The 10,269-nt window shown below is 32.7% G+C and overlaps 1 protein-coding gene across 1 annotated transcript; it reads right to left on the reverse strand.

Annotated features, from left to right (window-relative positions):
* Window positions 1-4,502: 4,502 nt before the first annotated feature.
* Window positions 4,503-9,852, reverse strand: LOC132555885 (neurocalcin homolog). Its single transcript, XM_060220264.1, has 3 exons — window positions 9,775-9,852; window positions 7,175-7,604; window positions 4,503-4,776 (listed from the first exon to the last, which is right to left on the reverse strand). Exons 2-3 carry the CDS (start codon window positions 7,550-7,552, stop codon window positions 4,615-4,617), a joined length of 540 nt encoding a protein of 179 aa, XP_060076247.1. The 5' UTR covers window positions 7,553-7,604; window positions 9,775-9,852; the 3' UTR covers window positions 4,503-4,614.
* Between the last annotated feature and the right edge of the window lie 417 nt (window positions 9,853-10,269).

Here is a 10,269-nt window from a genome sequence, read left to right on the forward strand (position 1 = left end):
ATGAAGGTCTAGTGGAATGACATCAGGTTACTGATGGAAGGCATATGTCGACTTCTGGCACTGTCACCGACTTGTGTTCTTGAACAAGATATTTTTCTCTGCTTGTTTCAGTTAATTTAGCTGTAAATGAATCTCTGGTAGGGCACATGCCATCACTGTTTGCTCCACATGGACTCCAAGAAATATTGTGGCTAGCAGCAAATGGTCCAATAACCATGATAACCATGGATATTAATTTGTATATAATTATCTCAAATTATTGATAGTTATATTGTAGTTAATAGATGTATTACCCAAACACAGCTCAAGTCACTTTATTTTATGATAAAGTTTCATTCCAACAGTGTAAGTAACATGTAATAAAATACCAATTGTAAATATAGTCTGTTATTTCTATAACTACAACTTCGATACAGGGTTATACAAGTAGACTATGTTATACAACCCACAGTTAAACAAATGTTAAAATCACTCAAAACTTACAACACATATATCACTAAACAGGTAGATCTCTAATGTTAGTAAAGAAATAGGAACATATCATTAAAAAAATAAATGATCTTCATTGAAATTGAGGCATTAACAAAGAAGTTTTTTTTTGACATTTCAAAAGTTAACAAACTTCTAGGTTGTTCATAATCTGTTAAAAAAATTGTCAGTATTGGTAAAACTTAAGCTCAAAGTTTTAATATTGTAAAAATGTTCATGATGAAATGTTTGCATTGATTTGTTGTTAATCTGATCAGTTTTGAAAATCTGGGCTTTGGTTTTATTTCTTTCTTGGCCTTTTCCAATATATTTGATAACAAAACAAGTAATATACCCAAACAATCCAATTTCTGCATGCCTGCTTCAAAACCCATGGTTAGAGTTAGTCCTCAATATCAATGAACACTGTAAAGGCACTGCAGCTATGGGTGTCACTAGAATGATATGAACACATGATAAATGATGTTAGCTGCCAGCTTTAAACCAACTTGTCCTCTCATTTCAGGTCGCATATATTCAGTTCTAACTTCAGGTCACATGATTCAGTTCCGACTTAGGTCACATGATTTAGTTTTGAATTTAGGTTGCATGATTCAGTTCTGACTTAGGTCACATGATTCGGTTCTGACTTAGGTCACATGATTAAGTTTTGAATTTAGGTTGCATGATTCAGTTCTGACTTAGGTCACATGATTCAGTTCTGACTTAGGTCACATGATTTAGTTTTGAATTCAGGTCACATGATCATGGTATGACAGAAATATTCTCAATCATGAATACAATGAAATACTAATGTTAGCCAAAATATTATTTGCTGTAAAGTTATCTGTGTATTAGCATATAGCACAATAAAAAACATTAAATAGATGACTGACATTCCGTCGTAGGAGAGGACAATGGTAAGTTGTAAAACAATGGGTGCCTCATTCATTGAACAAGAAGGTTGTTGCAATTATTACACTACAAATACAATGTAACAGTTGGCAAAAACAAACAAAACTTGTCTATTACAAATGCTATACACTACTTCTACAAGATTATACGTACAAAAATGTATATTATTTCAGTTAGAAATTGTTATGAATTATTTGGAAAAAAAAAAAATTATCAAACTTTTTCAGTATTCACAGATACCTACAGAATTACAGGACGATTTCACATGAATTGTTCATATTAATAAAATTGTTTTGCTGTAATCCTCAAGATGTTTCTTTCTCAATCAAATGAAATCACTAGATTTAACAACACAGAGAAAACAGTTTAAATTAAAAAAACAGAAACACTTGCTGTAGTTAACAACATGTCTGAGTCACTAAAACAAAAACATAGGTTGGCACCAATAACAAACAACTTATAAATAGTCTGACACAATCTACAAAAATAATATAAAATTTGATCTGTGGCAATATTAAGTATTTAAAAATGAAATGTTTTTGTGGTCGGTAATATTTTGAACTTATTTGCTTTTGCCCTTGAATAAAAAATCGACGAGAGGCATATAAGGCTTGTCATTCACTTGTTTTAGTTTGCTGAAATTGCTTCATTCAAACTAAAGGAGATGCATTTAAAAGACATATATATATTTTCCTCTAGAAGGCCCTGCCCCACTGCCCCAAAGGGGGAGGGGGTAGGATGAACCATTTATACATAACAAAAGTTTTCTTCACCCAAGGTTGCTTCAGATTGAATTCCTGAAAAATTAAACTACTCCAACAGAAGAATGATTTTAAAGAATTTGCTCCATTTCATTTAATGGCCCCTGACCCTCCTTCCCCTGAAAGCAGAGACCTACTGTTTTTACAAAGTTGATCCCCTTCACCCAAGCATGCCTCAGACCAAAATTGGACAGAATCCAGGCATTCCTATTAAGAAAATAGATTTAAAAGAAATTTCTCTATTTCTCTTATTGGGCCATATCCCTACCACCCCAGGGAGGCTGAGAACCATAGTTTATACAAAATTGATTCTCCTTCACCCAAGACTACTTCAGACTAAATTTGGTCAACATCCAATCATTCCTACAGAAGGAGTAGAATTTTGTAGAATATGCTCTATTTTTCCTATGGGGTCCCACCTCTTCCACCCCAGAAGGACTGAGACCCAGACTCAATGGTTATACAAAATTGATATTCTCCTTCACCAAATATTGCTTCAAACCAAATTTCGTCAAAAACTGCTCAGTCATTTCAGACTAATAGTGCTTTTTAGGAAAAGCTGACAACCAACACTGCGGTATGGCTTAGGCCTCGGGTCTTTCGAACCTGTTGAGCCGAAAACTAGTAAAGTACCTGTTTCATCACGCATGTGTTAAATCAAACCAGAAATTACATCTGAAAAAGCGCAGACACGAATAAATAGTTAGATATATCACAGTAAACATAAATATGTAAAGTTGGGAGTGTTCATCATCAAACATCATCCCTTAACAACATCTGCAGAAACAAAAACAAGAGAAAACTACATGTGTATATATCAAGACAAACATAAGTAAATAATTTGATTTTAGAAGAACTGTTTTCTCTTTAATACGATGATTGGTTGTTAATGAGATCATAATATTGATGTGTCTGTCAAATTTCTCTACATATCTACATACATACAAACAATAACATACAACAACAAAAAATAGTTATTCAAACATTGGTCGTTACCATTACTACCCATACAAAGTTGTCAAGTTTTACACCTAAACAGAGGTTTATAACAGGCCATTGTGAATTGTTCTCTACTTAAGATTTTGAAGTTGCAAATTATTCCCTGATTCAGATTTCAAAGTTATAGTTTGATCCCTGGTGAATTAAAAAAAAAATAGATGAGAAATAATTGAACACTGTATCTATAAACTCATACATTTAAAATTTTGTTCAATGGTATAACATTATAAACAGGCACAAGATCTGTATACAATGTGTGAGCAAAATATAAACTTGATGACAAAAGTCCTACATAAATACCGAGTATACTTGTAGAAGTAGATAGCTGTATTTATCACAGAATAACACTGACATTTATTTTGCAGAAATGTATATTTATATTTTAAAATAAAGAATCTAGTAAGTAATATCGACAATATGGTCCAATATTGGTACTGGATCCTAACGAACAAATGTTCGTTGGATGTGTATTACTTCAGTGATCATATCTTTTCATATATATATATATATACATTGTATAACAGAGACACAATTAAAATTCAAAGTCCCACAATCACAGTCAATATTAAGGTAATAATATTTATATCAGGACATGTAAGAAGCTAGATATAAGCAGCAGTTTTTTCCACTTTTAATGGACACCATGTCTTTGGTATGGGTTCAGCTAATTAAGGCCTATGATATAGATATACCGACTCACTAATATTTATAACATTAAAACGGTAACAAAAATGTCCATCAAATACCTCACCTTATCTTACTTTCTTCCCTCAGTATCTGACCAATAGAACATGACTGATCTGAACACATTCCTTTTGCTGATGTTACACAAAAATAAAATCTGACGGTCAAACAACCATTTTTTGTAAATCCAGGTAATTTAACAAGATGTTATTAACCAGTGTCTTTGTCAAAAATACTACAACTAATCTCAAGTGTTATAGCTCCAGCCATTCCACTTTTCCCGGTTGTGTTTTTACAGATACAATAGATAATTGGTACATTCTCTTCCTCACTGTTCACAAACTTAATGTGTTTTTGTTGAATTCATAGAACACCTTCAGATAAGAGACAATTTGGGTGTGGGGTTCAGATCAAATCTACTTTTTGTAATTAAGTCGCGATTTGGACTTGTTATGTCAGTTTTATTAATCATCTAAATATTATACTGTGAACATTAATTCCACTGACAAGTTCTTTAAAATTTCATAATACCTCATGATCATCATATTGAATTTTTAGAGACAGTATTTTTACATCTAACTCTATACAAAGATAAAACTTGGAATATGTATATGTTAAATTTGAAAGATAAAAAGATCAATGTATGTTTTATAAAAATGACATAGTCATGGTCATCTCACCTACTTTACTGTATCTAAATTAAAAGCTAAAGGTAAGCAAGGAGTCACATGACCCACTTTACCCAATCAGAAGTAAATTGTATAATACCATTGTAACTATACATTTTTCATGCTATCATCTGAACAATGGTAGGATCTCTCCTTGCTCCCTCTATAAATTCTTCTTGTGACAGCTGTCCATCTGCATTCTTATCCATCATACTGAAGATCTTGTCTGTCCGTTCTTCTGCTGCAGACTCATCACCATTTCCCGTCATCTTATGTATAGTCTGAACAGAAAAAAAATACATGCAAGACCATAGATTGTGTTAGGCTTTAGTACAACTGAACATCAAGGTTTCATCTCAACAATGCCAAAAATCTATACAGGTTTTGTATACATGGTTGGAAAGATTATAAAAGATTTTGAATTAAGATTGAGACAAGGTGTAGATTTTGTAAACAAAGATTTAGAATGTGGATTTTGTATTAACAATAGAATATATTTGTATTTAGAAATGAAAAATGTAGGTGTTGTATTCAGGAATGAAGAATAGAGATTTTGTACTAAGAAATGTATAACAGAGATTTTGTACTAAGAAATGTATAACAGAGATTTTGTATGTAGAGATGTATAACAGAGATTTTGTATGTAGAGATTTTGTATGTAGAGATGTATAACAGAGATTTTGTATGGAGAGATGTATAACAGAGATTTTGTATGTAGAGATGTATAACAGAGATTTTGTATGGAGAGATGTATAACAGAGATTTTGTAACAGAGATGTAGAGATGTATAACAGAGATTTTGTATGGAGAGAGAGATTTTGTACAGAGATTTTGTATGTAGAGATGTATAACAGAGATTTTGTATGTAGAGATGTATAACAGAGATTTTGTATGGAGAGATGTATAACAGAGATTTTGTATGGAGAGATGTATAACAGAGATTTTGTATGGAGAGATGTATAACAGAGATTTTGTAGATGTATAACAGAGATTTTGTATGTAGAGATGTATAACAGAGATTTTGTATGTAGAGATGTATAACAGAGATTTTGTATGTAGAGATGTATAACAGAGATTTTGTATGGAGAGATGTATAACAGAGATTTTGTATAATAGACAAAGAATGTTGGTTTCTGTCAGGTTTTGTATCCATGTATCTAAAACGCAGATTGTATATGGTAGTATTACAGAGTTTCTCGGTGTGGCCATGGGTGATATTTTTGTTCATTAGATTACCCCATTATAAAGGTTTTAATGAGAATTTAAAAAATAAATCCTGGTTAAAATTGGTCTTGTCATGTTGAAGTGAACAATGTGAGGTTTCTTTTTTTTCAGAATAATATTTTAGCTTTGTGTTGGCAATCACTATTTGGGTAGTCTCAAAACTGTGTCTACGCACCAAAAACTAGCTTTACAGGAAGTGAAATTTTCATAGTGTTTACACCTGGTCATGTTGTAAGGATTTCTGAGTTGGAATTAGCTAAAATGTAAGTAGTTTGTTACCATGATAGTGTTGTTGATTTTAAGGCAGGTGTTCAGATATAATTTTCTTCTACAGAATTATAGTATTAGGTTGCAATTGGCAGTATTTTTTCAGCTGGTAACCATGGCTATCACATGTCAGAAATCAGAGGACAATTTTGATTTACACAATTCTTATTTCTTTCATTAATGTAATTGTTATGTAGTTTAAATATATATATACATGTAATGATGTATTTTTCATAACCAATCTGCTATACCTGTATATCTCAAACCTGACCATTAATTTCAAGAAAAATGCAAATTAACGGTTTCCTGCTACCTTTTCAGTGACATAAGATTGCTGTTTTTGTATACATGCACAAAATGTAGATTTTGGTTTTAGAGAAGAAAAACATAAGCTTTTTATCTATAGACAAAGAATGTTGAATTTGTATTCAGAGACAAGGAATGTACCGGTAGATTTTGTACACAAAGACACTGCATGAACATTTTGTACTCAGTGACACAGAATGCTCGTTTCAAAGAAACATGATCTAGGTTTTCTGTTGAAACACATAATCCAGGTTTTGTATTGATATAAACAGAATTAAATTTTTTCTTATTCTGAAAACAAAAGATTGGCACCATTTCATTTTCAAAGACAAAAAATTACAGTTTAGAAGATAAACACTGTTTATCAACAGAGAAAAAGACCTAGTATTCTTGCATGAAAAAAAAATGTAAATGAATTCTGAAGTATGAAACAAAACTGTGGACTTAGCATAGTATTTGATCTATGATTGCTAGGTATTGATCATTCAACCATTATATAATTAGTTCTATAAGTGAAGAGATTAGTACATGTAGGAAGTGACCATATGCTTATGTATAATTTTTTAATAGGGTAATGACCACATATCAGATCCCTTTTTGTATCTTGACCTTGGCTCTTGTCTTTGTTAAATAAATTTTCATCTTATTTGTGCTAGGGGTATCTATCCTACAATAAGCCTATCCCATGTAATAAGCCCACCTATAATTATCAATATTTTATGCATTACCCACTGATACTTATTCAATGTTATGTGTGTATAAGCCCAGCTCTGTACAATGAGCCAGAGGTAATGTGCCCCCCTTGCCTACCAGCCCCCACACTTATTGCAGGATAAATACAACAGTTCTGTAGTCAGGTGAATTAAACCCTATGTGACTTACTTGTATAATTTCTATCATCTCATCACGGGAGACATAACCATTATTGTCCATGTCATACATCCGGAATGCCCACCTCAACTTTTGCTCAGTGCTACCCCGACTTTTCACACTCAATGCACACATAAATTCTCTGAAGTTGATGACACCGTCACCATTGATATCAAATGTCCTGAAAGCCTGTTGAGCAAATCCTTCAGCATCGCCCTCTGGGAAGCAGTTGGTGTATATGGTAATGAAGTTGTCAACAGTGAGATAGCCATCAGGATAGTCCTGTCGAAAGTTATGGTACCAGTCTTGCAGCTCTTTCTCGGAGAAGTGTGTGTTTATCTGTAGATCTCTGATGTCTTTAGGACGAAGTTTACTACTTCTATGACCCATACCAAAGCCTCACAGATCAAAGTAGGATGTTGTCTTTATTTACGGTGTGAATCTGAAGAACATAATCAATGATACTGATATTCTTTACAGCAATGGAGATACCTGTACAATATTGATTTATTGTGGTGTGCTGGTACTCTAAAGTCATTTGCTGTAACAAAGGTATAAAGATCAACACTACTCTGTGAAAACACTAAATTATTAATTTTCCATTCACACTCCAATTGTAATTATTCTGATGCAATAATTACATAATCAAATATTTCACTCTGGTTAATACCAGGGAAAAACATGTTACAGTATCAATGTACATGTAATATCTCAGTAGAACATGTATGTGAGCTATTAAATGTAGAAGTACAAATACTAGAGAATGAAAGCCATTATACACCCAACATATGCAAATCCTGAAATTAATTAAACTTTTGAGAACACCATGTAATATGTTTTTAGAACCTGGCCAATTTCTATTTTGTTTTTAAACTTTTAATCTCCACTGGTATCCAGCCAAAAATAAAATCAAATTGATCTGTAACCATGACTTTATTCAACTCTATACAACTTCGCTTCAGCATATCATAACAATACAAATTATACATGAATCTCTATAACCTTTACATTTACCCATGTGACCATGACATATGATTAACTCTGAACAATGTTACCACAACATGTCAGAGGGAAATATCTACTAGTGAGGAAAAACAACATATCAACCTTTAACACTGACATTTGATGTTCACCATTGGTCACATTTTAAAGTAAATTTTATCTTGGAATAACAAATCAAATTCCATTTTACATTATTGTGACCGCAACCTTAGGGTCATATTGGATGTTTCAAAACAGGAATTTACCTGGAATATTTTAGTTCTTATATTTACTGGTAACAATTGCACAAGATGAACAGATGTTTTTACGTCACAACTAGTAAGAACATTTATGTGACATTTTGAAGACTACACTGTCAATTCATCAGAAAAATTTGCAGTGAAAGCATGCAATGTATGAGACAATAATGGAATCACAGGACTTTTTGGCTGCAGGATAATCCTTGGTATACTAAAGTTGAAACCATCGTGAAGGGATGGCATGACATACATATGGAGATCACTAATCTATCTTGTTTTCACTATAATCTTATTGCTGTGCATCTCAATACACTATATCATCATTGGCTTTTTGCTTATTTTAGATCCTTAAAAGTTGGTAAAGGTCACTGATTTGAAAAAAAAAGAAAGAAAAACATCTTGCAAGCTCCAAGTATGCTACTTATCAATATATCATAACCCTGGACAACTTGGGAACTGAAAAGATGATTAAAAGATTTTATATCATAATTGACTCTGTAACCTTGAGAGTGGATAAATGTCAATAACCTTAAGTTAATTGATTGCCCTTACTCGCAGCATGCTGCTAGTCAATATCATGACACTAGGCATTTTTGTTATTGAGGAGATGATTACAAAGTGTATCAAGGTCATTCCGATGAACAAACTTACCAGTTTTATCCCAGTATGCTACTGGTTACCATATATATTTTGACCTCACATCTCATCAAGAATCTACAAAATGTATTAAGGGAAAAGCTGACGCTAGATGAACAAATGCCAGGTGCTGTACCATGGCATAATTAATCTATTAGAATTCTCGTAAGTCGGCTAAATATCCAATTACAACTAGGTAGATGAGGTTCCCTTCATGCACAAACAGCCATACTTGAGTAGCTAGATACTTCCCTTTGACCTTTCCATGAGCTTATATTTATCTTCTTCAAAGACCTCTGAGAGGATGACGGATTCCACTGTTGATAACTTTAATATGTTTGTTTTTGTATATTTCCCTTTTCCTAACAACCATTCTGTTGCTGAAAAGCAACTTTTTATCGCTATCCACGCTGAAAGTTCTATCAGTAATACATTGTAACGCAAGATGATTATTATAAATTACCATTTATAATTAATTACATTTTACTGACTCAAGACCGCCATCTATACAGTTCTAAACAATTTTATATCACTGCTTACTGAAATAACGTTATACTCTATGTTACAATGAAGCTGGTTACAAACAAAACATGAATTTCCTAAAGGACAGTGACCACTGACTTGTCTTACTAATGAATCTGATTTACCTGTTATACAATATCCTATTAATAAATTATCTCACCTGTAGAATTTTATATTTCCGGGGAACGTACAGGCATATGATAGGATACGCACCTTTTTTGTCCAGGTTACAATCGCCTGTACGTCGCAGATTCTGTAATCTCTGATGTTTAAAATCTTCTGTTGCGTAGGCTTAAGGAAAATCCACTACACTGTTTTGACTATATTTATAACTGAAGCGGATATAAAATCGGTGTCAGTACGCAGGTAAAACTTGTATACTGATCCAAACCCGTGTCACCTTGTTCAAACTCGCGTTCTCGAGCTGACTTGACTATGATTATGGTATATAGATCTGTCTCTGCTGATACATAGTATAACGGTGCAGTAAATCGCACAAAAGCAAACGTTATGATAGTTCTTGTATAATATCATAAAATATATATCCACTGCTCAAGTGCTTGAAATTAAATTAAGAAATTAAACTTTAAATATGTACTCGTCCGTAGCAGAGTGTGGATTTTATTATCTGTATTTATACGTTATATATTTCCAGCAGTACTAAGATATATACAACTACACTAAAATATTTGTATTCACATTCGTCAT

This window comes from Ylistrum balloti, unplaced genomic scaffold (assembly GCF_031769215.1).
Source record: "Ylistrum balloti isolate Yb309-2 unplaced genomic scaffold, AGI_CSIRO_Ybal_v1 Utg370522, whole genome shotgun sequence".
NCBI lineage: Eukaryota > Metazoa > Mollusca > Bivalvia > Pectinida > Pectinidae > Ylistrum > Ylistrum balloti.

Bases quoted from the DNA above. Each gene is read 5' to 3' on its own strand.
- LOC132555885 (XM_060220264.1), bottom strand. From the start codon at position 7,552: ATGGGTCATAGAAGTAGTAAACTTCGTCCTAAAGACATCAGAGATCTA. The intron at 4,777-7,174 runs GTAAGTCACATA...TTTTCTGTTCAG, and splicing joins AGATGATAGAAATTATACAA to ACTATACATAAGATGACGGG.